Genomic DNA, 26,297 nt, shown 5'->3' with positions numbered 1-26,297 from the left:
CAATAACTGGACTTATTCATTACTTTTTTTTCAATAGCACAAAAATTGTCCACCTTGTACTTCCCATTTACAAGTGTTTTCATCTGTGTGAGCTCATGCATTTCTCTTAAGCCTCAGATTGATTAGGAAACGTGTTTTATTTTTTATTTTTTCATTTTTTTTAAAGATTTTATTTATTTATTTGACAGAGAGAGAGAGCACAAGCAGGGGGAGCGGCAGGCAGAGGGAGAGGGAGAAGCAGACTTCCTGCTGAGCAGGGAGCCTGACATGGGACTCGATCCCAGGACCCTGGGATCATGACCTGAACTGAAGGCAGACTCTTAATCAACTGAGCCACCCAGGCGCCCCAGGACATGTTTTTTATGCCAGAAACTCAAACTCAAATGGATCAAATAACTTGCCCAGAGTCATCCAACTAGAAAGAGTAGCAGAGCCCAGATTCGAATCAGTTCTCCTAGCTCGTGGTTTAGCCATATTCTCATTAGTCCAAGCTAGTCTAAAAAGGGGGAGCTATTAATTTCATCTTCTCACTGCTGTTTGTGCCAAGAAGGGCCAAGAAGCATCTCTTGGCTGCTTCTGATGTGAATTTTTTTCTCAGTTCAGCCAAGCCTCGATCTACCATGTGCCAGGCACAAACCAGCTCCCAGGGAATCCCAGTGGGGGGCGACTACTCACACCTGCAAACAGCTCATGGGGTCATGGAAGAGACAGGTTGTACAAGCCTGGTCATGGCTGAAGCAGAGTGTGAAACAGGTGCCGTGCTAGGGACACAAAGGGGGTCGTGAGGCTAAGGAGGCCGCCGTGGTTTGCAGTTGGCATGAATCTCATCCCAGTCACTCTGGCCACCCTGAGTACCAAGCTGGCTGGCTGCCACATCAGCTATCTGCATTGCTTGGCTCCTGAAGAAGCTGGTTCTCTGCACTCTCCAGGTAATTTCTTTGTTTCTGCTTGTCCACGTTTGCCCCGGGCCTAGCCTGGGAAGCAGGCCCCAGAGGCTTCACTCATCAGCTCCTTCTCTGGAAGTCAGCTGTTAACCATGGCCACACTGACCTTGGTTCTGAAAGTGTCAGCCATTGGCTGGAAGATGAGTGAAACACTAAGTTTCATCGACAAGGGGCAAAGTCTCCGAAAGTTCTGCCTGACCAAAGTCCCAAGGATGCCAACCTCTGAGCCCTGAGTGGCATGAGACCGATTAAGCCAGAACTTTCCTTGAGGGCTGGCTGGTATGATAAAAAAAAAAAAAAAAAAAAAAAAAAGCAGGCGCTTAACCCGGATGGGCCCAGCTGTGGTCCTGCTCTTCAGCTCTCCACCGCTGTGACCCAAGCCTCAGTTTCCTTATCTGTGGACTGGGGATGATAAGGCCTGCCTCATCAGGCTGCCCTGGGAATGGGAGGAGACCACCTCTGCCAAAGGCCCCACACATGGTACTGTTGTAATTGGCACTGAATTCCGGCCACGAGAGCTCACAGAGCTTCCCTTTAAAAGCCCTGGAGGGGGTTCACCCAGCATTGCCTTTTCATAAACATCCCTCCTTAAGTGGCCATTTTTGAGGATTACTTCACACTCCTTAAATGCCACACTTATCTATTTAAAACCCAGAACAGGATGTCCTTGCCTTTGGAAACCGCAGTGTGACCTCTGAGGCTGTTGAGCTACCCTGGAAAGGGCGCACTTCGCGTGACAGTCCCCTCATCCCATGGCCAAATGAGACGTAGCTGAAATTGTGACAGTAGGTGGGGCCTACATCAGGTTCTCATTTTCAGCCGACACCGTAGGCTGTGTGCACGGAGGCGCCCGTTCATGCACGGTTCAAGCATCAAAGTGGAATTCCGCGCTTTAAAGTAGAAACAGCTCAAGAGGCCCGCAGTGAGGACTGGAGACATGGAAGGAACAACCATGGGGCCGGAAAACCCTGATGGTCAGGGACACCCCTCTCCCCTCAGAAGGGTTCTTCCCTACATCCTTTCCGACAAATGAAAATCTATCCTTTAAAAATGATAAAGCCTCAGGAGAAAGCAAACCCCTCCCTCCTACACACTCACCACCAGATTAGTGTGTCCAACATGGCCTGATATCCCTTGTCCATCTTTGGTGATATGGAAAGCAGGTAACCTCTCCTAAGTGGCATTAAATTGCCAGTCATTCAGGAAAGTGGGACAATGTAAGCCCAGCCCTTTGAAATGAGAGGTTTTATGTCCTGACACCTCATACCTCCCCTCAGATCATCTCGTTTCCCTGCATCTCTCTTGGACCGTGTGGCCAATGTGATGCTCAGAAAACAAGTATCTAAGCTCGGGCCATGAAACACAAATCAGGTGTTTGTCATCTTAAGAGAAATAAAGTAGTGATTCTCTGCACAGAGTCTTAATTATCAGGAGAAAATGTTAGTCCGACCTTTCAGATAATGATAGCGCATCTGAATCTTTTTTTTATTTCCAACGAGGAAACCATTTTGCCTTCAAAAACAGGACTAAATACCACATAAACAGGATTCTGAACCCCAGGATGTGGCGGGATTGAGAAGGCAGGATTCACACAAGGAAAAATTTTCTACTTTGGTATCTCAGATCACAAATTAGAAACAGTGTGTGCAGTCTGAAAAACACCATTCAGCAGCCTGCCCAGGAGAAGCAGTCTTCACTGTCTCAGTCAAGATTAAAAAATCAGAAATGTGGTATGTATACACATACACACACACACACACACACACACAGGACTATTATGCAGCCGTCAAAAATGAAATCTTGCCATTTGCAATGACGTGGATGAACTAGAGGGTATTATGCTAAGCGAAACAAGTCAATCAGAGAAAGACAGTTATCATATGATCTCACTCATATGTGGAATTTAAGAAACAAGGCAGAGGATCATAGAGGAAGAGAGGAAAAAAATGAAACAAGATAAAACCAGAGAAGGAGAGAAACCATAAGGGACTCTTCTTTTTAAAGATTTTATTTATTTATTTTGACAGAGAGAGAGAGAGACAGCGAGAGAGGGAACACAAGCAGGGGGAGTGGGAGAGGGAGAAGCAGGCCTCCCACTGAGCAGGGAGCCGGACACGGGTTTCAATCCCAGGACCCGAGCCAAAGGCAGACGCCTAACGACTGAGCCACCCCAGCGCCCCCATAAGAGAGTCTTAATCTCAGGAAACAAACTGAGGGCTGCTGGAGGGGACGGTGGTAGGGGGCTGGGGAGGCTGGGTGATGGACATTGGGGAGGGTATGTGTTGTGGTGAGCGCTGTGTATTTTGTAAGACTGATGAATCACAGACCTATACCCCTGAAACAAATAATACATTATATGTTAATAATAATAATAAAATTTTGTTATTTAAAAAATAAAATAGGGGGCACCTGGGTGGCTCAGTCGTTAAGCGTCTGCCTTCGGCTCAGGTCATGATCTCAGGGTCCTGGGATCGAGCCCCGCATCGGGCTCCCTGCTCAGCGGGAAGCCTGCTTCTCCCTCTCCCACTCCCCCTGCTTGTGTTCCCTCTTTCGCTGTGTCTCTCTCTGTCAAATAAATAAATAAAATCTTAAAAAAATAAAATAAATAAAATAAAATAAAATAAAAATCAGAGAAGGATCAAGATCTAATTTTCCCACGTGCCCTGGGCCCCATGGGCCACGGCCCTCGCCAGTGTCAGAGCCTCTCTGGAGGGCAGGCTCTAATCTTAGCACAATGGGCTTCCTCAGATCAAGGTGACCTCCCTCCCCAAGTGTTTTCCTGGTCTGCGTGCTCCCTGGCTCCCTAGCCAGCCGGCCTTACGCAACTTCTCTTATCTGTGCTCGAGCAATTGGTAAACGAATGTCCTTCTGGGCCCTGCTAATCTCTCTATCAGGCCCAGATCTTGAGATAGTGATGGTTAATTATAATTCAGGTTTGGGGAGCTCATTTTCCCCCTGGTGCATTTATGTCTCTGATTTCCCCTTCCTGAACCTTTTTTGTCTGAGACTTTTGTCTAAGGGTCACTTAACCATTTGGCCCGGCGTCCGTTTTCTGGTGCTTAGAATGAGACAGCTTGACTAGATGAGCTGTTTGTGTATCAGCCCAAGGCGACACAGCCGGTCGTGGGCAGGGCTGGGACAAGGGATCAGATGGCAGCCCTTGTTCGGTTTGAAAAGTGTGCGGCCGACCCATCTTCCAGAATGATCCTGAACTCCATGTCTACCCGAGTTACCCCAGGAACTTACTCCACACTCTTTCTTTCCTAAGCAGGGGCAGGCTTCTCACTCAGAATCCCTTCCTTAATGACTCTGCTGCTCCCCACCCCACCCCCTCCTTCCTGCAGCTCGAGGCCTTGCCCTCCAGATACCCTTGACCAGTGAGTGGTCACCCTCTTGTCCTGCCCCTCCCAGACCTGTTCTTGGCTGGGTAGGGGCTTCCTCTGGCTTAGAATCTACAACCAAGCCTTTACTCTTCTGGTTCCAGAACAGCTTTGGCCCCAGGCCTAGGCCAACAGGTCACACGTCTCCCAGGAGCACAAGGGAATGGGCCCTTCCCACGTGAGGCATGAAAACTCAATTACAAAAGTAATCCTATTTTGCAATGTTGATAAGCAAGGACAAGCCCATCAGAGGGAGGGCCAGGCGCGCTCTAGGGAGCAGAACTGTCTAGGGAACAGCTGAACACCAGACTCTCTCACGGCCCTGCTTTCTCCCGTGGGTCTTCCAAACCAGAGCCCGCGTCTTCGTGTCCTTCCTTCTAACCAATCCGTAACACACACATGCACACACATGCACACCCAAGCAAGTACACACAAGCACACACGAACACATATATGCATGCATGCCTACATTCCCATACACTCAGCATGTTCATCATATTCGGTCCACATGTTAATTTTTGAGTTCCAGGAGAAGGTATTGTGTCAGGGGCCCCTGAGTGGCTCAGTCAGCTAAGCATCTGCCTTCAGCTCAGGTCATGATTCCAGGGTCCTAGGATCAAGCCCCCGCCTCGGGCTCTCTGCTCAGTGGGGAGTCTGCTTCTCTCTCTGCCTCTACCCTTCCCCCTGCTCATGCTCTCTCTCTCTTTCTCTCAGATAGATAAATAAAATCTTTAAAAAAAAAAATACTGTGTCAGGACCAGCGTCCACCTAACATCAGACATCTCCCTGGAGTGACTAGGAAGTCCACCTCTTTTCCCCCTACTACCAGTTAGGGTGTCTGAAATTCCACCAGTACAGATTTGTTCCTTTGGGCCTCAAAGGTCTCTCTGTCTTCATCGACCCCTTCTTGCCCCACACTTGAGAAGTAGCTGGGAAAGACCTGTTATGGGCCCTCCAGAAGCAATCTTGGTCTGGATCAATTCTTCAGATGCTTTGGTAGGGTGGGAGCAAGACCCTGGGGAAGGGAAAGCAGAAAAAAACCTGCAAGGGGAGCGGGGGACAGCACAGACGAGACAAACAAGCACCCCACAGACACCGTCTCATGCCCAACCTGCCTGGGCTGTGGAATAGGTAAGTTGCACTCATTCCTTCAACACATACAGACTGAGCACTGACTGTGTACCAGGAGCCATGTCAAGCACTGCAGATACGACGGCAAACCAGACGAGAGATGGTCCCTGCCTTCGTGGAGCTTATGGTCCACTTGCAGGAGGCAAGTAACCCCCCAAATCACACTAATGACCATTTCATTGAAACCAGGGTGAGTGCACTTAAAGAGGGCTCTATCAGAATAGCACCAAGGAACCAACCTAGACTGCGGGAGGGGAGGGCAGGCAGGAAGGCTTTCTGAGGATGTGATGCTCGAGCTAATCCTAAAGAAGTAAAATTAACTAGAAAAACAGAGAAGAGTGAGCCTCCTAGGCAGAGGGAACTGTATGTGCAAAGGCCCGGTGGTGGAAAGGAGCCACCTAACACTGCCATTGTGCATAATCCTTTACCTTTAATAAACTTTGAACTTGAAAGAAAATGTTCCTTTCTAAAAATACGTTTCCCTTTCCCTTTCCCCTTCCACTTAGCCCTGCACTTAAATCAATACCAAGCAATGCAGAGAAGGTGAGCTATGCAGGAGAAAGCCTTAAAAAAAAACAGAGTTGCAGACAGCAGCTCTGACAGCCATTTCCTGTTCAGGGTCTGTCACCACAAACCTTCTTAGCCAAATAAATTAGCAAAGGAAAACATTTTGGAGAAGGGTGTGGAAGAAACACATACTGAAAAACCAAGAAAAATACCCCATCTGCCTCCCAGAGAAGAGCTGCAAGTCTGAGGTAGGGCCAGAGCCCACTCGACTGTAGGGGCTGCACCTGGGGGGAACTAGGGCACAGAGAGGGGCCCGAATGCAGTCCATGGCAAGGCAGGGGCTTGAAGCCTCTCTCCCTGCCCCCGGTCCTGTGTTCTCTCCCTGCCTCACTCCGTCCGCCCCGTGAGACCAGAGCTGCGGGCTTTCTTCTATCAGATGAGGAACAGTGGGGTTGGAATTGCCCTCTGCGACCACTGGAGGTGGAGCTTAATTTTGCCCTCGGTACAGGAGCCCAACGTCCTTGTGATATCCTCCCGATAGGGAGGAGGGGGAGGAAGAGTGCTAGAGGCTTTACACCTTCTATATCTGTTCTTCACAACAACCCTGGGAAACACGACTCACACCGCCATTTTATAAATAAGGAAACAGAGCCTCTGAAAGGAGGATACACTGGCCCAAGATTGCCCAGATGCAGGGTGGCTCCATGAGATTTTAACCTGGTCTAGTTTGAAAGCCCATACTTTCTGATTTTTCCCCATCCCATACCCAGAAGGATATTTCTGTGGAGACATCTCCTCAGTGTCCCCATCTTGACTGATTGCCAGGAGGCCACCCATCACCATCTACGGCTCCCCGTCTCCTGGCTCAGATATGCCTTCTCACACTTGGGGCAGATGTACTCGGTGGCCAGCCTCCATCGTAATTCCACAAGAGGAGGTGTCTATTGGTTCCTCTGTCCCATCCCAGAGGCTGGCTGGTGTATGAGTATTTGGGCTGGCACTCGATGCTCTTACTTTGGGTGTGTGTCACATTTTTTGTTTTGTTTTGCTTTAGCTATTCCTCCCAGAAGTTAGAACACAAATTCCCCAAGCTCAAAAATAGACTATTCACATCCTACCAGCTCTGCATGCTCAATATCTGATCTTGTTCTGTTCCAGAAAAGCCCATTGGCTGACACTCTCCACCTAACAATTCAGCAGCTTGCAAGGGCCACGCTGTTGACTTTCTGGTCTTGGAGGAGGTGGAGTGCAGTAGACCCCACTGGAGTGAGATTATCTACAACAGCATTTCCCTTATATCTATGGATTATTGGTAGCTTTAAAAAAAAAAAAGTCTTTTGGCTGTAGGATTTCTCAAAGCCTTCGACATTCTGTGGCAGAGATGACTAGTTGTCCTCTAGTACCCATCCTCTTCGTCTTTATTTAAATATAGAGCTCTTAGGGAGCCTGGGTGGCTCAGATGGTTAAGCGTCTGCCTTCGGCTCAGGTCATGATCCCAGGGTCCTGGGATCAAGCCCCGCATCGGGTTCCCTGCTCAGCGGGGAGCCTGCTTCTCCCTCTCCCTCTGCCTCTCCCCCTGCTCATGCTCTCTCTCTGTATCTCTGTGTCTCAAATGAAAAATAAAATCTTTAAAAAAATAATAATAAATAAATATAGAGCTCTCAGATTTTAGCCCAGCAAGAGATTTTTTTTTCCAGCCCCACCCTTATAACTGGGAATGATCATGTGATTAAGATCTGGACAAGGAGATATGAGCATTAGGAATCTGTGCCCCCTTTAGTCATGTCATTGAAAGAAATAAGCAATAAGCCTGTGCTTGCCTTGCTTTTTCTCTTCTGTGCTGGATGGAATATAAATGTGATGACAGGAGCAGCAGCAGCCACTTTGCACCAGTGAGGCACTCAGCCCTGTACCGCTCACTTGTTAGTGAGAAAGAAACTTCCATACTGTTTAAGCCACTCTATTTGGGTTCTCTGATCCATCAACTTAGACTGAACCCTAAGTATTTTATGTACTAATGTGCATAATAAATCTCAAAGTGGAATACATATCATGTAGCGTTTTTCAAGTACATATGATCTTAATACCTATTTTTCAAAACAGATTAGGGATGTGCTCCTTAAAATGTATCTTGGGAAATACGGAAAACACTCTTTAACACACCCACAACCCCAAGCTGTGACATGGCCCACAGCCTGCTTGTCCCCAGTTATTCATCTAACAGAAGTTTATAAAATACAAAATACCCTCAGCCCAACAATGCCCTAAAGGAATGCACTTCTTTTCCCCAAACCACTGACCTTATCCTCACAACAGCCCACAAAGCCACATACCCTGCACTTTGGGAGTCCCAGCTCCAGGAGACCAGAAAAAAAGGGCTGCCAAATGCAGGTAGATCCTCAATTCTGGAAAAAGCTAGTAATAAAAGTGACAGTGACAATGAACAGCCACTGGTATTCTGATGAAAAAAGATTTATCCAAAGCAAATAAAGTTCCCAAGCATGAACAAGAAACAGTTCCACATAATGAAAAAGTTGTACTTAGAAAACAAGTCAAGGGCTTGTTGGATTAAAAAAGAAAATATTCCCACAACTACTATCACACTTAATGGCGAAAGACCGAAAGCTTCTCCTCCAAGATCAAGAAGAATAGGTGTGCCTTCTCACCACTTGTTTTCAACGTTGTACTGGGAGTTCTAGCCAGGGCAGTGAGGCAGCAGAAAGAATGGAAGATACATTTAGACCGAAAAGGAAAAAGTAAAACTACTTCTATTTGGAAAAGGTATGATTTTGTACAAACAAAATTCATACAAAATTCACACACAAAAAACTATTAGAATAAACAGGTACAGCAAGACTGCAGGATACAAAATCAATATGCAAAGTCAAGTATATTCTCTACACTACCAAAAAAAAAAAAAAAAAAAAAACCCTGAAAATAAAATTATGGAATAAAACAATTCCATTTACAATAGTATTAAAAAGAATAAAATACTTAGGAATAAATTTGACAAAAAAGGTGCAAGATTCATGCCCTGAAAACTACAAAGCATGGCTGGAAGAAATTAAGAAGACCTAAATAAATTGAAAGATATTTCACGTTCATGAATTAGAAGGAAGACATAATGTTGTGAAAATGGCAACCCAAACTGATCTAGAAATTCCATGCAATCTCTGTGAAAATCCCAGCTACCGTTTTTGTAGAAATTGACAAGGTGATCCTGAAATTTACAGAAAAATGCCAGGAACCCAGAACAGCCATTATAATCTTGCAGAAGAACAAACTTGGAGGAAACATACTTTCTGATTTCAAAATTTACTGCAAAGCTATAGTAACCTAAACTGTGTGGCCCTGGAATAAGGATAGACATACAGATCACTGGAACAGAACTGAGAGTCCATCGATAAACCCATACTGATTTTCAACAAGGGTGCCAACATAATTCAACGAGGAAAAAATAGTCTCTTCAACAAATAGTGCAATGACAACTGGATATTTATATGTAAAAGAATGGAGTTGGACCCCAGCTCACATCATATGCAAAAATTAGTTCAAAGTACATCAAAGACCTAAAAGTAAGATTCATATAATGTAAGAGTTGTCAAAAATTATGCAACTCCTAAAAAAAAACCCAAAAACAAAAACCATGAGTATCTCTTTGTGACCTTGGATTAGGCAACAATTTCTTAGCTATGACACCAAAAGCATAAGTGACAAAAGAAAAAATAGATAAAGTAGACATCATCAAAATTTAGAACTTTGGAGCTTCAAAGGATACTAACAAAAAGGTGAAAAGACAACTTACAAAATAGGAAAAAATACTTGCAAATCATATGTCTGATAAGGGACTTATATACAGAATACATAGAAAACTCCTACAGCTCAATAATAATGGAGACAGGGCGCCTGGGTGGCTCAGTTGGTTAAGCGACTGCCTTCGGCTCAGGTCATGATCCTGGAGTCCCGGGATCGAGTCCCGCATCGGGCTCCCTGCTCGGCGGGGAGTCTGCTTCTCCCTCTGACCCTCCCCACTCTCATGTGCTCTCTCTCATTCTCTCTCTCTCAAATAAATAAATAAAATCTTTTAAAAAAATAATAATAATAATGGAGACAACGTAATTTAAAAATGAGCAAAAGATTTGAATCGACATTTCTCTAAAGAAGATATACAAATAGCCAATAAGTACATGAGTAGCTGTTCGACATCTTTAGTCATCAGGGATGTGAAAATCAAAACCACAGTAAGTTACCACTTCATAACCAATAGGATGGCTTTATTCAAAAATTCAGACAATAACAAGTGTTGGTGAGGATGTGGAGAAAGGAGAGTCCACGTGTATTGCTCATGGGAATGTAAAATGGCACAGCTGCTATGGAAAAATTTGGCAATTCCTCAAAAAGTTCAACATAGGATTATCAGATGACTTCACAATTCCACTCTAGGTTATATACCCAAGAGAAGTTTTAAAATCCGTCCACACGAAAACTTGTACATGAATATTCATAATGGCATTATTCATTAGCCAAAAAAGTAGAAACAACCCAAATGTCCCTCAACTAATAAATGGATAAAAAAATGTGGCATATCCATACAGTGGATTATTCAGTCATAAAAAGGAATGAAGGACTGATTCATGCACAATATGGATGAACTTTGAAAATAGTATGCTAAGGGCAAGAAGCCAGACATGAAGAGTCACATACAATATGATTCTATGTATTCAAAACATCCAGAATAGACAAACCCAGAGAGACAGAGAATCAAGTACTGGCAAAGATGCACACTCTGTGAATATGCTAAAAACCGCTGAATTGTACACTTAAAAGGATGCATGTTGGGACGCCTGGGTGGCTCAGTTGGTTGAGCGGCTGCCTTCGGCTCGGGTCATGATCCCGGGGTCCTGGGATCGAGTCCCGCATCGGGGTCCTTGCTCAGTGGGGAGCCTGCTTCTCCCTCTGCCTGCCTCTCCCCCTGCTTGTGTTCTGTCTCTCTCTCTGACAAATAAATAAATAAAATCTTTAAAAAAAAAAAGGATGCATGTTAAGGCATGTGAATTTTATCTCAATAAAGAAGTGAAGAAAATATCTGGGCTCAACCCAAAAGCTTTCCCAGAAACTGAGGAAAAGGCAAAGGTTAAAGAAAAGGTCATGTTGTTTCCTGATTGCCTAAAACACAGGTCAAATATGGTAATTAGCCTCTGAAGATATAAATAAAAACTGAGTACTTATGTTTTGGACTTGTATCCTATAGAAACATAAGGATTGGAGTTTATAAATAGCTTGATTCCAATTATCAAAGTAATGTCTGGTTATTTTAGAGCTTTTATTATTATTATTTTTGAGAGAGAGAGGCGAGTGCACATGCACACTTAAGAAGGAGGGAGGATACACAGGGAGAGGGGGAGAGAGAATCTTAAGCAGACTCCCCGCTGAGCATAGAGCCTGACGCGGGGCTCAATCTCACAACCCTGAGATCATAAGCTGAGCCGAAACCAAGAGTCAGTCGCCCAACCAACTGAGCCAACCAGGCGCCCCTACTTTAGAGGTTTTAAAGATAAGAAAAGCACAGATAAGAAAATTATGGACTTTCTTGGTTTTGTGCCCTCTCCATCCTCCCCAAAAGGCAGGTGGCAGGGAGTGGAGGTGGTCTTTGGCTTCCACATGCAAAGCCCACCTCTGTGGAAGACTTTGCATCTGAACCCTCCAGCTCCACGGAAGCCACCTGAACACAAGCATCAAGGCCAACACCATCAAATCTTCCTTCGCACACAGATCTGGTAAGAGCACCATCATTTTCAAGTCCTTCAGCTGCCCCAACGTTCCTTCATATTTCAGTCCTGGATTTTGAGTGCAAAGAGTGTTTCCCTTAATTGAAGGGAAGAGCCCATGGCACCTGAAAAGGTGGTAAGATATGAGGAGAATAGAGATGGAAGAGAAACCCAACTTCCACCAAAACTACAACCCTCAGTCACAGGGATGAAAAGTACAACATAGGGAATATAGTCAATAACGCTGTAATACTTTCTATGGTGACAGATACATTTAATGCAGTGAGCGCCTGGTAATGCATAGATCACTATGTTGTACACCTGGAACTAATATAATATTGTATGTCAACTATACCTCACTAAAAAACTCTACAATCCTCAAATTAAAATTTCCCACGAATCATATGCCAACATTTCGCCTCTGGAGTACTGAAGCATCTTCAAAGTGACCCTTAAATTCACCAGCCTACTGTCTAGAGCAACGTGGCGGCACCCAAGGCCCTTGTTAGATGTCAAGAGGTGTGTTATTCCCACCAGAATATTATTTGACTGGGAATACACTGAAAGAAATAAAGGGGAAAAAAAAGAAGTTAACAAAAATACAGACTCTAGTTCAAATTTTATTTGCATACAAAAATATATTATACTGGGAAAAGCATATTACTGTTTCCAACTATATATAATTAATTACAAATATGTTCACAAAAGCACTTTAAATTACAGGAAAGCTAGGTTTTGAGAGAAAATAGAATATTAGCGTGGATCATCTGTTCTAATAAGCTGTAAGCTGGTAAACCAAGTCAGTGTCACTGTCTAAATTGCCCAGAGATGATCTCAAAGGCTGGTGTTAGGACAAGCCTGAGAATGGCCTGGTGGCAGGTGAGCGCTCATCTCTGTCTGCTCTCATTTTACCAGGTCCTTGGAGCTTTCCGAAGCTTCTCCCTTATGATGAAAGGACCCAGAGCTTCTCCTTGTTTCACATGCCTGTAAAGAAGAGATAAATAAGGTTATCCACTCACAGAAGTTTCCAGCGCCTCTGCTTAACCAGATGACACCATCACAGGCATGAAAGCACCAAACGTAACGGCAGGCTTCCCACGTAATCTATGTCTGATTAACTGGTACAACTGGGCAGCCAGCTGCAATTTCCATGAAGTAGGCAGGCTTGTTCCATGGATGGGTCTCATACAAATTGTGCTGTAATTACCATAATCTCTGTCAAAACAGGCCTTGGTCTTCTGATGTGGGATGGTACCGCATGGAAGAGAATGGGCCATAAAATTCTCCAATAAATAGAAAATACACAAGGACTTTCCACCTGATAGTTAGGTCTCAGTGTTGGGAACAGAGTCATTTTTAAATAACCAGCTTTGGATCTCATTTTTCAGGTTTGACCTGGCTGTTTAGCAGAGTATAGCATAAAATATTTCTTAGGGAAAATCAACTCTTTGGTTGAAAAATTAAGGGGCTAGGACAAAATTCTTCTGCTCTGTGATTGCCAAGAGTAGAGTTGCTGAAACTTTTACCCCGGAAGCTCTAGCTGATCCTTCTGGCTCTTGCAGTCCTTTCCTTTTGAAACACAGGGGGTAGACTGAATCTCAGGGCCCCATCTTCTGGAGGCCCCTCCCCTCCCGACGCTGTAGTTATGGTCTGATATCTTCAGTTCCCCACATTTTCGGTCACACAAAAGGGGTACCATTAGTGCAAATGCCAAATGGTAAACAAGGTAGTGTGTACTTAACCCAGGTCTTTCACTGATTGGCGTGGGCCTTTGGTTACAGGGTCTCCCCAGGCCAATTCTTTCTTTTGGGACCCTCTAGAAGTCAGACCTCCCCAAGCCCCTGGATCTAACCTGGGAGGACTTCCCTGGCCCATGGGATGGAACCGCCTGGCTTGTTAGCATGTTGCTTTTGTGGTCAGTTGGCTCATTTCTCCTCTGAAAAGCCTGCCGGGCCATCGTGGTGGTAAAATTCCCATCTTGCTCTAACAACTGCTCTGCATTTCTCAAACAAAATGTCATTGTTTGCTGGTGGCCCGTTCTCACCCTTTGGAAAGACACACGATCTACATGAACGCAAGATTATCCTCAGAATTTCTTTCCGAGCCACTAGGGTTCTGTTTTGGAACCCAAAGAAGCCTGATGATGTAACTTCCTGCCCCTAAGCAAGGTAGTAAATATTATGGCACTTTACCAGCAGTGTTGGTTGGTTTTCTGTTTGATTTTTTTTTTTTTTTTTTTTAAATACCAGGCATGTACTCACTTGCTAATGTTCTGTCAAGATCAGCAATAAAGTCTTCTAGCTCTTTCGTGTCTCCTAGTTTGGCTGAAAAACAAGAATCGACCTTCAGTTTCCATATCAACGACAGCTCATGCCGCCCTTGGTTCCCAGGATTATGTGACCCCATTTCGCATCCCTGCATCTACAGAGACATTATTTTCAAGTGTCCTATACCAACCCTCAGTGTCTGCTCTGGTGTTTCTTATAGTCAATTCAGACACTGATTCTGAAGATTCACCTAAAAGTCTCCTTCTTGTTTTTTCAGTTCATCAGCCCTCCAGCCACCCCCACCCCAACAACCTGGAAGGAGAATCTCCCTTCACTACCTTAAAAGGGCAGGGGGAGTGAGGGGCTAGGGGAGAAGATAAAAGTTTTGATTTGGGGGCGCCAGGGTGGCTCAGTCGGTTAAGCATCTGCCTTCAGCTCAGGTCATGATCCCAGGGTCCTGGGATCGAGTCCCACATCGGGCTCATTGCTCAGTGGGGAGTGTGCTTCTCCCTCTCCCTCTGCCTCTCCCACCCACTTGTGCTGTCTCTCTCTCTCTCTCTCTCTGGCTCACTCTCCCTAAAATAAATAAATTTTTTTTTAATCTTTAAAAAAAAAGTTTTCTAAAAAATAAAGTTTTGATTTTTTGATTATGTAGGATATGAATTATCTATCAAAAAATATTCGGTAAGCATGGCACTGTGCAGAGCGGACACCCAGAGTCAATTGCCCGCTCTGCCTCACCTCTGACCCGTTCTTGTTTGTGCTATCACCCCAGGGCAACACTGCCGCTCTGAGTCCCTCCAGGATGAAATGTTAACGAAGAGCCACCGTGCTTTGTCAAAATGGTACGGGGAAGGCAACGTGAGGCTTCCGGGTCCGGGACAGCCCCATCCCATCCAGGTGGCCGCACAAGGCAACAGGTCCTTATCTTGCTTTTGTTCCCTCTGTATCCTGAGATATACACGTTTCCCTGTAGAGCTCATCATTCATGCCTTCTCTGAAATGCATTCCTGGATAGTTTTATTAATTAACCCTTGCTGGCTACAAATAGCTCCTTGTTCTTAGCTTTTATTTTTTTTTTTTTTTAAGATTTTATTTATTTATTTGACAGAGAGAGACACAGCGAGAGAGGGAACACAAGCAGGGGGAGTGGGAGAGGGAGAGGCAGGGTTCCCGCGGAGCAGGGAGCCCGATGCAGGGCTCGATCCCAGGACCCTGGGATCATGACCTGAGCCGAAGGCAGACGCTTAACAACTGAGCCACCCAGGCGCCCCTGTTCTTAGCTTTTAGAGTTAATTTGCCACTAGAGCTTTTTCTCTGTCTTTAATTCCTATCTCTGGAGGATCAGGTAGCAAATCTGGGCACGTTTGAAGTCACTTCCTAGACTGCTCTCTCTCTCTGAATTCAATAGCTCCGTTCTACCCACAAGGAGCTGGACAATGGCAGAGATCCCACTGGCTGGTGCTAACACTGCTCAGTTGAGAGGAGAATTTAAAAATCACTCTTTTGAAAAAGAGGGAAATTCCTCCTTAATGCCAGGAGTGAGAAAAGTAATAGAATCTTCCTATGTCTTTCTTAACTGTGTTCCATTTTTATTGCATTCTGCAACTATTTTCAGCAGTATAATGTTTCTTGAGGAAAAAAACTCCTTTTGTTTTCAAAAGGGCACTTGTCCAATACAACAGAACATTCAGCTCTCTAGCTAGAGACACTTGACAAGTTCCAAAAAATAAGAAACTGCTCATGCATCTTTAAAAACTTTTTTTAGGTCTATTAATACCACAGTAGAGCCAGGCTGGGGCTGCTATTTTAAATCATGTTAGATCATTGCTTGTCTCATGAGGATGACCCCATTTAATTGTTAAATTGGTAATCTGAAAGTGTTGGTCAACTAGTTAAGAAAAAAATCCCACTTGGGCGCCTGGGTGGCTTAGTCGTTAAGCGTCTGCCTTCGGCTCAGGTCATGATCCCCGGGTCCTGGGATCGAGCCCCGCATCGGGCTCCCTGCTCAGCGGGAGGCCTGCTTCTCCCTCTCCCACTCCCCCTGCTTGTGTTCCCTCTCTCGCTGTCTCTTTCTCTGTCAAATAAATAAATAAAATCTTTAAAAAAAAAAAAAAAAAAAAAAGGAAAGAATCCCACTTTCTGCAAAGCCTAACTGCTGCTGAGTTTTCAATTCTAGAACCAACCAGTCCGGGAGAGAGCACTGTCATTTGGCAGTCTTGATTACACCATGTGAGAGAAAACAGAGGCTGGAAATATAGGTTTTCTCTCTCCCTGCGAATTTGGATTCTTTTCCCCACCCCCCATTTATCTGATTCATTTTCACACTGATCAGAATCTTGAGAAAGAACAAATTGCACTTCACATTGTCCCGTGTGAGGATGTTAGTTCTATTTGTTTCACACGTTTGGGGAAGATTGGTCAGGGATAAGGGGGAGGAGAGGAAAGGCAGAGAGGGGAAGGCCGTAAGGAAGCCAAAAAGCTCCCACGCCAGCTAATGAGCCTACCTTTCCGAGGAGTGCCAGCCGGCGAGAGCAGAGCCGGAGCGGAATCTGTTGGAGAATTCAGTTTCTCATCACTGAAGCTGAAGCTGTTCCTGTAGAGTGAATCTGCACCTTTCAGGAAAGAAAAAGTAACTCATTCAAGGTGGTTTTCAGGCCACATCTATTGATAACCAACAGCTCCTCTCTAAAAGGAGCAAAGTTGTAAAGAAAACAGGTTGATTTCCAGATTTTATATTTATGCCCCCGAAATGACTTGAGGCAGGGGAATGTGCGTGTGTGTGTGTGTGTGTGTGTGTGTGTGTCATGCACACCAGGGGCCTTGCTTCTCTAACAAATGGAGAGTGAGATAGGATGCTCATGACCAGATCAGCTTCCTTTGCAACACAGAGGAGCCCACTGTCCAGGTGTCTAACTGACAACCAAGCCAATACTTGGCTGACTCGGGGTGTTTGGGATTTTAGACCTAAAGAATCCTCTTTCCTAAAAAATGTCCCTTCTGCCCTCTGAATTCCCTAAAATACAAATACAAGGTTTGTTCCCATTAGTTAATAATCCTCCCTCCTGGGAGTGCCTGGGTGGCTCAGTCGGTTAAGCAACTGACTCTTGATTTCAGCTCAGGTCTTGATCTCAGGGTTGTGAGATCGAGCCCCTGTGCCGGGCTCCATGCTCAGCGGGGAGTCCACTTGAGATTCTCTCTCTCCCTCCACCCCTCCACCCCTCTTTTTTTCTCTCTCTAAAATAAATACATCTTTTGAAGAAATGTTTAAAAAAGAATAATAATAATCCTTCCTGGCTGCTCAAGAGAGTCTTTGTCATGGTTCTCCTGAGAACCTACACTCACTCTAGGGATAAGCTAGAGGGTCAGAGATAAATACTTCTTCTAGAGGTTGTCAATTACAGACACTTTGAGTGATTTTGTGGCTCCCTCTATTGTCATACCCCCAAAGACCAGGGCAAGAGCAAGGCAAGGTCCCAGGAGCAGGGCTGCACTGGGAGTCAAGGGAACCAGCTCAGCTACTTAGGGACTCAGGCGCCCTTGAGCAAGACAGTATCTGTGAGCCTCAGCTTAGCCACCAATAAAATGGGAAGGCTTCATAATCCTTCAAGTCCCTTCCAGCTCTTAAGTTCTGAGAGTCTACTTCTCTAGACCCTGCCAAGAAGGAGGAAACCAACCCACGGCCAGCCCAGCCATGTGGCCGTGACACAAGAAGGGAGCTGGTGGCTGAGCTGCACCCACTCAAAGGGCTCAAAGGCAGAGCAGCCAGCCGAAGCAGGATGTGGCCTGTGAGGTCACAAAGTAACAGCTTTCCTGGTTAAAGCAAAACACAAAACCAGCCATGGTTGTGGCAGAGATGAGCTCTGGAAAGGCTCTTCAGGTGAGAGAGGGCAGCTGAATCAAGAGGGCCTGGCCAGGACTCTACTCTTCTTTGGGATTCACCACTTCAATCCAGGGACGTCCAACTCAGGAGGAGGCAAAAACATCTTTCTTTGGTCTCCATAACTTAAAGTGAACCTGAATTAAGTTGCAGGTATACTCAGAATATAGATATACTCAGAAGAAAAAGGGTTTTCACAACCAGAGGTTTCTCATCCCAAAAGAATTCAGCTTCATCCCTAAAAAGGCTGCTTCAGGTTCTCAGGCACGACACCCAGCTTCCTTTCCTCCCACCCTCCTCTGACCAGGTGGCCCCAGCGCCATCTCGTCTTCCTGACCTACACACTCATCTTGTCCACTCTTCCAAACATGCCCAACCTTCCCGATTTTTTCTCCCTTCAGAGGTCCAGCCCAAGTCACCTAAAAGGACCACAGTCACTTTTCAGGGCTTTGATGATGAACACCTACTAAGATCCAAAATACCAAACCTCATTCTTGTACTTCCCCAAAAATATATTCCTCAGAACACTGGTCCTTTGGAAAGAAGAACCATGTAATCAACTAAGTTTGAGAAACACTGAGCACCCCTCAAGATTCCTCCTGTGTCCTCCCACTTTAAGGTCCCTGAGAAGTCTTATGATAAACCAGCTTGGCCTTATTTCTCAAATTTAACTATGGGACACAATTTTCATGGCAGCAAGTTAATATTTCTCAGGACACTTGCACTCCATGGAACTCAGCTGGGGAAGCCTTTCTGCCTTTGTCAGCTGAGCCTACCTCTAGAGCAGTCTGGATTTTCTCAAGGGAAAGCCTTTCCCTTACATACAAGAAAGTGGTCACATCTGCTGCAGACCTACAGCAGAGCATTACTGTGTGTCACCCCATAATAGGGAGGAGAACTGCCACAAATAGAACCTGAGAAACTTGTAGGGAAAAGATGAGGTAAGACTTAGAGGCAGGGAAACCAGAGAGGGCCCCCGGGGAGGCCGACCTCGTGCCCAGACCCCTGAGCCAGAAGGAAGGGATATGAGGCATTTGGCACATAATCTTGGTTCTGAAGGACACTAGAGAGCATCGCCCGCATCCCTGGCCCAGAGTGCCCAGCCCAGAGACTTGCTGGCCCAGACTTCAGTGGCCACACCTCTGGTCTCTATCTCCCCAAAGCAGTCAGTCCTTGAGATCCAGTTTTGCCATCACACCTCACTCCACCCTGCCCTGCACTACCAGCCCTAGCCTTGACTTTGGACTTCATCTCTCTTCTGCTCCAACTCAACAATTTCCCAGCCACATATACTCATCCTTTGGAGGAGGCGGGGGTGGGGGTGGGGGAGACACGCACACACAATTTGTTTTTCCTCACAGACAAGTAGACTAATGTCATTGAGTTTTCAGGGAAGAAATGTCAACATGGAAAAGGCTATTGCAAAATGAGGACTCAGGAAAAACTCCGGGTCACTCAGGTGGTTTTGAAACTCTGTAGAGAATGAGTCATAGGACCAGGACATTGCCACAGTGGACCTCTTGGCCTTTAAAACCTGGTGTGAAAATGCCTTTTTGATCCAAGTATTTTCCTCAAACTTAGAAAATATATAGACAAACCGGCTGTTACTTGCCTAATAAATTTGGCTGCAAACCAAACTTAAAATAATCAGAAGTTTCTCTTACGGCTAATGAACTCATGCTACTCCCCCAATGAGGGAGGGAGAGAAAAAAATACTAGGTTACAGTATCTATATATAAACACACGCACACAGGCATGTCAACATAGCAAGTGCTCCCTTCCCCATTTCCCCTCTCCCCTTACACCTCCCCAACCACACACACACACACACACACACACGTCACACCGGCACATTGCCACACCTCGATTCCTCTCTCTCTCCATGAGTTTCAGCGCACAATCTGAGCCAGACCTGACTCCAGGCTCCAAGATATTCAACCATCAACAGGAAATGAACCCCCAGCATCCTTGAGCCAAACCTGTCCCCAGTTTAGTTCCACCCTGTGGTGATACTGTACACACGTCATTCATGAAGAAAGCAACTTCCAGAAGCCCAAAGCTACTAGGAAGCCCAGCAGAAGCTGCCACGGTAGAGACGTTCAGGATGGGAGGCCGTGACAGCTGTGTGACCCTGTGAAAATCACTTCATCTCTGAGCCTCAGTTTCCTCTGCAGCAGAAGGGGAATAGTAATGAGGCACTCCATGTATGATTCCTATGGTTTTCATGATTTTATTCTAAAGTTCCTGGCGAAATGGAGGATGACATGTCCAGGAGAGGAGAGGTCGCCACAGAGAATAGTAACCATCAAGATTCTGGGGCCAGGCTTCCTCCACTCCCTCAGAGAGTAGCAAAACTCTTAATTAAGAGAAGCTTATCTTCAGAGGCACCTGAGAGGAAACCTCCCTAAAACAAGCCACCAACACAGGAGGAGCCCAAGCTCTAGACCTCGCTTCCTTTTATCCAATAAGATTTCACTCCACGGACTTTTATTAAGTACCCTCCGTGAAGATCTCATGGAAGGCATTGTGGTAGATGAGAAGGTAAGGAAAGTTTGACTTCCTGTTCTTTTCACTCCTCTGGAACTCTATCCCTTGCAAAACAACGGCCAGTCAGTCTGATAAAATGACAGCAACGTGTTGCTGGCTGATAGCGTTTTAATGTATGACCGCCCCGCCCCAATATCAGGTGCTGTTATTAACAGGGGTTCCAGGGGCACATACGGGGATGATTTGGGGAACCTTGGCAGGTGATAAGACTAGATATTTCAGGGCTCCACAGCATCTACTTCAATCAGCTCTAAAGCCCCATCTCATGAGCATCTCAAAGCCCCATCAGAAATGTCCTTGGCAAGTCAACTTGGCCAGCCGAAGCCAGGAACCTCAAGCTCAGGGACCAAGTTAAAGACACCAGCTCAAGAAATGTCAGCATATTCAATATACAAACATCCAACTTTAGTGCTCACCCACACAGCTTGAGAAACTCAGCTGTAAAAATAGAAGCTTGTTTGAAAGGTAGTTGTGCTTTTTGAGCTTGGGGGTGGGGAGAAAGGTAATTTAGGGTTAGCGCCGACATGTGCTACTCCAGAGGGAAGGAAAGCCACAGACGGTAAGCCTTGCCCAGAGCTCCTGTAAATATAGAACAATCCCACACGTTGAAGACAAGCAAACTATAGTAATTAACTGGGAAAAAGAAAGCCTTGGACCTGTTTCCCTTTTGCCACAGGGAATGGGGGGGGCGTGCGGGGGCGGGGCGTGAATCTCCTTTCAAGACTATCACCCCAGCTTCCCTTCTGGCACTGCTCGGCCGCCCTCGACACCTCTCCAGGTCTCCGTCAGAGTGAGCCCCGCCCCCCACCTGGAACCCCTACCACCATGCCAGGGCACCCTGGGGGCTCTGAACTTGGCATTCTCTCCTGGCTTGAACAAGTTCGGATTCCAGTCTCTGGAGTTCCTATGCCAGATCAGCCAATACGCTACCTGTCATGCTGGCACCCAGGTCCAGCAGGTGCACAAGCTGGAAGACTCTAGGCAAAGACAGACAAATTTTCTGGTCTTGCACATGCTAAAGAAGCCAGTTCCTCTTTCCCTGAAACGGCTCTACAATATCACAACATCCCTCGCATACACAGGAGCCTTCGGATCCTTCCCGTTAAGTAGCAAAACACTCGCACCCCCCATCCGCCCACTTCAAAGGAAAAAGGTGTGCGAAACCCCAACACAGCCAAGAGAGAAGTTCCTACCACCTTTTTTAAAGTTCAAGTTAATATTATAAACTTTGCATAAAATCATTCGGTGGAAACAACACGTTGGTTAAAACTTTGTAATCATGAGTTAAAATTTCATTAAGCGTATTTGAGGAATCATGGTGTGCATTTACAGTTTTGAAAATACTGAAAAACAGTATATATATATTTTTAATTAAGTTCAAACCAAAGAAGTTTACAACCTCTGGAGCACCTCTAAGGATCAAGGTTGAACAACACTGCCCTGGCTCCTAATTACACTGCCCTTTTACTGCCGACGTTAAAACAGCTCCCACCAAAGTGTCTGAGATGACATGTTGGACCCAAGTCTTAGGGGAAGGAACAAGCCTGTTTTGATCAGCCCCCATCTGAATTCCACCCATCATGTGGCGTTATCTTGCAATTTTCATTTTGGTTCTCTTCACATCTCTGGAGGACCCCCTGTAAGTGGGAACAGGGAGTATTTCTTTTTAAATGCACATTCTTCTATCTAAGTAATTTGCTTCTTTGGATGGAAGGGATGTTTATGTTTCTTCTTTGGATGCAAGCAACCCTAATTTTTTTATTTTAGTGGGAAGGGGTAGGGGCAGAGGGAGAGGGAGAGAAAGGATCTTAAGCAGGCTCCATGCTCGGCACAGAGCCCCACACACGGAGCCCAATCTCACGACCCTGAGATCATGACCTGAGCTAAAATCGAGTCCGACGCTTAACAGACTGAGCCACCCAGGCGCCCCCAAGGAAGGGTTCTTCAAAAAACAGAATTGCTGCTTTGAGTAATCTTGTAAGGTGGCTGTACATTTTCTGAGTGAAAGAGCAGTAGGTGGAAGGCAGAGTGAGAATTAAGGTACATAGCTCATATGTAACATTTCCATGCAAGACACCGGCTCAAATGTATCTGATCTATGTAATAGAGCCTGGCGTATGCATTTTAATGTTTTCTTGAAAGCATGAAACAGAGCAAATTTTTTCTTCCTAACCATGAGCTTATGGCTGTTTTGACTAGCACTACTAAATAGCATCCTTTCAATTTCACAGCTAGAGAAACTGAGGCCCAGCTATTGCCCAGGACTCTGACAGAACTCAGTCTGGACCCCACTGACCCGGCCAGATGACCACTGCCTTGAAGAGACACCCTCAGACACAACCACTATTGATTGTGATTCGGGTCCAACAGGACTTCAAGTCTATTCCTGAGGACCTAGTTCCCATTCCTGCTAACCATCCATGGTGACAAGAGCAAGGTCTTAAGAGAGGGCCCCCGTGGTTCTGCTCTCTTATCAGAAAAATGGAGATAATAGTGCCTATCTTATAGGACTGTGGTAGAGGTCCTATGAGATAACACATTTAAAGCACAGCGAAGAGATCACTACTAGTAAGAGCTAATAAATAATAACAATAATCCTAGTAAGGGCTTGGTAAAAGTGAGCTGCTCTTGTTATCATTATCCTGGTAGGTCTCCCTTTTGGTGGCCTAAATCTCAGTAGGATCCACCTCTTTCAAACATTCTCTGCCTCAGAAAAGCACTGAACAGACAAATATGTCTAATAAATGTTTGTGCTCAGTTCTTGGTGGCAGTTAAGCACACTATGCTTCCTCAAGAAATTACTATTTGGATACACGCTGCTTCTGCCAACACTATTTCTAACCAGTCTTATGGGGAACAAACTACACATTTATAAGGAAGACTGCTGTCATCTGAGTTTTCTTTATACCATCCCCATTACTCCTCTAGCCACCAAACTAAGGGTCCACGTAACAATTAACAACAAAAGCAGAAAGCAAAACACACACACACACACACACACACACACGCCACCACCCCCCCAAGAGAAACTATAGAATATTCCAAATATCTCCCCCCAAATCATTAATAATGTGTTTCTGAGTGCCTTCTCGTTGAGGCCCCTGAAAACAGATCTCCAATCTGAAATCCTACCCCGAGGGAACTGCAATCACCCATATGATGGGCCAGCTCAGACCATAGTCTAGCCAACTGCGGCTGTGGTTTAGAAAGGAGTTGTTCTTTGCAATAGCGCGGCACTGGACAGACTGTCCCAGCTTTCTTTCCGGTGGGGGAGAGAACTGGTACTTGATAAATAACTTGCTCCATGCCCCAGCAGAAGGAGACATAGTTAAGCTTGGCCACAGATATTGAGACAAATCTAAAAAGTTTTTATATTTCCCTTTGAAATTGCAAATAAGCGGTCCAGTCATTACCCATAAAGTCCAAAAATACAAAACAGAAAATTAACAGCACACTATTCCATTCCTGTCCACCTCAAAAGCTGCAATTAAATCTAACCCTTGGGCAGGGCTGCCAAGGAAAGTCAAGAGGGACCCCAGGTTTCTGACTCAAACCCTGGACAGGGTGACGAGTGCCTTTATTCATTTTCAGGAGGACAGCTCATGTTGAGGTCTGGGACTGCGTCTTTTCCCAGAAACAAAGAAGAGCTTCAGATTTCAAAAGAAGAGAGTCACAAGAAGAGGTCATTGTGTCATTGCTTTCACTTCCAGAGTCAAGGGCAGCAAAGGGAGTGACATTCATGCTGGTAACCCATCCAGGCAATGAAGTCTCAAGAATAACTCAGAAAAGTTCACTTTGAAAAATAGTAAGTCATCCAGAATTTGAAAACCAACAATCACATAATAAGTCACCAAATTTGCTGTTTGACACCTAAACAGATGTCTATAATCCTTACAGACCATTTGATCCTCAAAAAAAACTGCCTCACTCCTTGCAAGGTTGTTTAAGACAAAGAGACCCAGGGGTAGTCAGTCTCCGTTATGAGAAAAGCGGCCAGGAGGCACCTCTATTTCCATCTGCTCTCTGGCTCCCTCTCCAGCCCGAGCGGGGGTGGGGGGCGGTGTGGAAGCCAGCAGTCCCGGTGGTGGGACCTGCCTGAAGAAACAGGGGCCCTTTCTAAAACACTGGAACTCCACTGCGCCAGAGTCTTTGAAAACTGCACGCCGTGCAGCAGAAAGTCTGGGAGCTCAGAGCCAGAAGAAAATAATGCAAGAAGTTATTTCAAAAATCCCAAGAACAGCAGCTTATGAAACCTTTCCTGGTGTCACAAATTTTTCAGCATTGTGCCCTCCCATGTCTCCCTCCACCCCCCTTCCTGTGGCACTTGCCCCACACACTCTGAAAAAATGACTGCAGAGAGAGAGAAAAGGGCAGGGGACGGCAGGAGAGGTAACTGTGGGAAAGCCTGGCTTAGGTCCCAGGAGTCCCGTCTGGCTGGGTCAAGGCAAGCTGCTGAAACCCCCCTGCCTTCTGGAGACCTGCAGGCGGCAGGTAGACCAGCTGGCCCTCCAAGAGCCTCTGAGCCACAGCCCCGGGGGTCTTGTCCCCGCCGCGGGCGTCCTAGGACGGCTCGGTGCCTTGGGCTCGCTTCGCTGGGCCCCACCCCTCGGTTTACAGATCAGCACACTGAGACCCGAGTCCCCAGTGCTCCTTACTGGGAGTTCCCCGGGCTCCGGCACTTTCCCCGTTGGGGCCACACTTACTCTCCGAGTCGCTGAAGCCGCTGCTGTCGCTCACGCTAGCGCTGCTCCGCCGCTTCATGCGCTCCAGGTGCTCCTCGTAGTGGAAGTGGCGCTCGTGGAAGGGCGACGCGAAGTCGGCCAGCACCGCGTCAAACTCGCACAGCGCATCCGTCAGGTCCCCGGCGGCCGCCGAGTCCAGGGCCGGGGCTGGGGACAGGGATGGCGGGCTCAGGTGCCGGGGCGGCGCGGCCATCGCGCCCCGGGGCCAGGAGGGGGCCGCCACCATCCCCGAGGATAGCTAACATTCACGGCGCGCGTGCCGAGTGACGGCCCCGCTGTCGCGGCCCGTTACTTCTCTTTGCATGCTCTCAACCAGCCCCCGCAGCGGTTCTATTATCCGGCCCATTTCAGAGACACGGAAACCGAGCCTCCGCCGTGTGAGGGTGCCGACCAAAGGTCACCCAGCTAATCGACGCAGCGGAACACTTTCCCACGCGCCCTCGGGGACTCGTCCCCACGCTCGTCCCCCCGGGGGCGCGTGCGAACGCGTGGCGGTGGGAAGACTGGGTCGGGACGCGCCCGGTAAGGACCCCAGCCCGGCGCGGGGAGGACGCCCGAACCCGCCAGGGGCAGGGTCCGGCGGGTAAGGGGACGCCCCGGGACCCCCTTTCTTCTGAAGGGCCAGGGCTTTAAGGGCCCCGCACTCACCTGCCGCCGCGGCGGCCGCGGGGCTGCTCTGCGCGGCGGGCGGCTTCATGGGCGGGCTCGGCCCCGCGCGCACGGCGGAGGGTCCGGCGGGGTGCTGAGCCCGGGGACGGTGCAGCCGCTCGCGCCGAGGCCGCAGCTGCGCGGCGCCCGCTCTGCCGCCCGCGCTCCCGGCCTGCGGGTCTCGCTCGCCGGGCCGCGCTCGCGCCGCGTCGCCTCCCGCACGGAGCGCACGCCGCCCCGTCTCGCGCCGCCGCCACCCTCCAGCCCCGCCGTCTTATAGCCGCGGGCGGAGGCGGGCCGGGGCGGGGCCGGCGGGCGTGCGCCAGCCGAGGCGCCGGGGACGCCCCTGTCCCTCAGGCGCCGCCCCCGCCACGCGCCCGCCGCGGGACCGCAGTGACTGTGCGTTGCCGGAGCCCGGGTTACAGCCCCAAATATTTACTCGCCGCTTCGCCCGCGCGCCCTGACAACCCGACTCGCTGAAGT

At 47.1% G+C, this 26,297-nt stretch overlaps 1 protein-coding gene across 2 annotated transcripts; it reads right to left on the bottom strand.

Moving 5' to 3' along the window:
- Positions 1-12,337: 12,337 nt before the first annotated feature.
- On the bottom strand, positions 12,338-26,071 carry RGCC (regulator of cell cycle). 2 transcript variants are annotated; one of them, XM_045869520.3, is made up of 5 exons: positions 25,815-26,071; positions 25,128-25,313; positions 16,505-16,612; positions 13,992-14,054; positions 12,338-12,714 (listed from the first exon to the last, which is right to left on the bottom strand). In XM_045869520.3, exons 1-5 carry the CDS (start codon positions 25,861-25,863, stop codon positions 12,707-12,709), a joined length of 414 nt encoding a protein of 137 aa, XP_045725476.1. In that variant the 5' UTR covers positions 25,864-26,071; the 3' UTR covers positions 12,338-12,706. The 2 variants fall into 2 exon arrangements, with proteins under 2 accessions (XP_045725476.1, XP_064442118.1); XM_064586048.1 differs by lacking the exon at positions 25,815-26,071 and having other exon boundaries at positions 25,128-25,808.
- Positions 26,072-26,297: the final 226 nt, after the last annotated feature.

The sequence above is a fragment of the Mirounga angustirostris genome, unplaced genomic scaffold (genome assembly GCF_029215605.1).
Source record: "Mirounga angustirostris isolate CCGP_5_RB_7025 unplaced genomic scaffold, mMirAng1.0.hap1 SCAF_3, whole genome shotgun sequence".
NCBI lineage: Eukaryota > Metazoa > Chordata > Mammalia > Carnivora > Phocidae > Mirounga > Mirounga angustirostris.
Note: the sequence above shows the minus strand (reverse complement) of the source record. Positions and strands in the feature narration are given on the sequence as shown.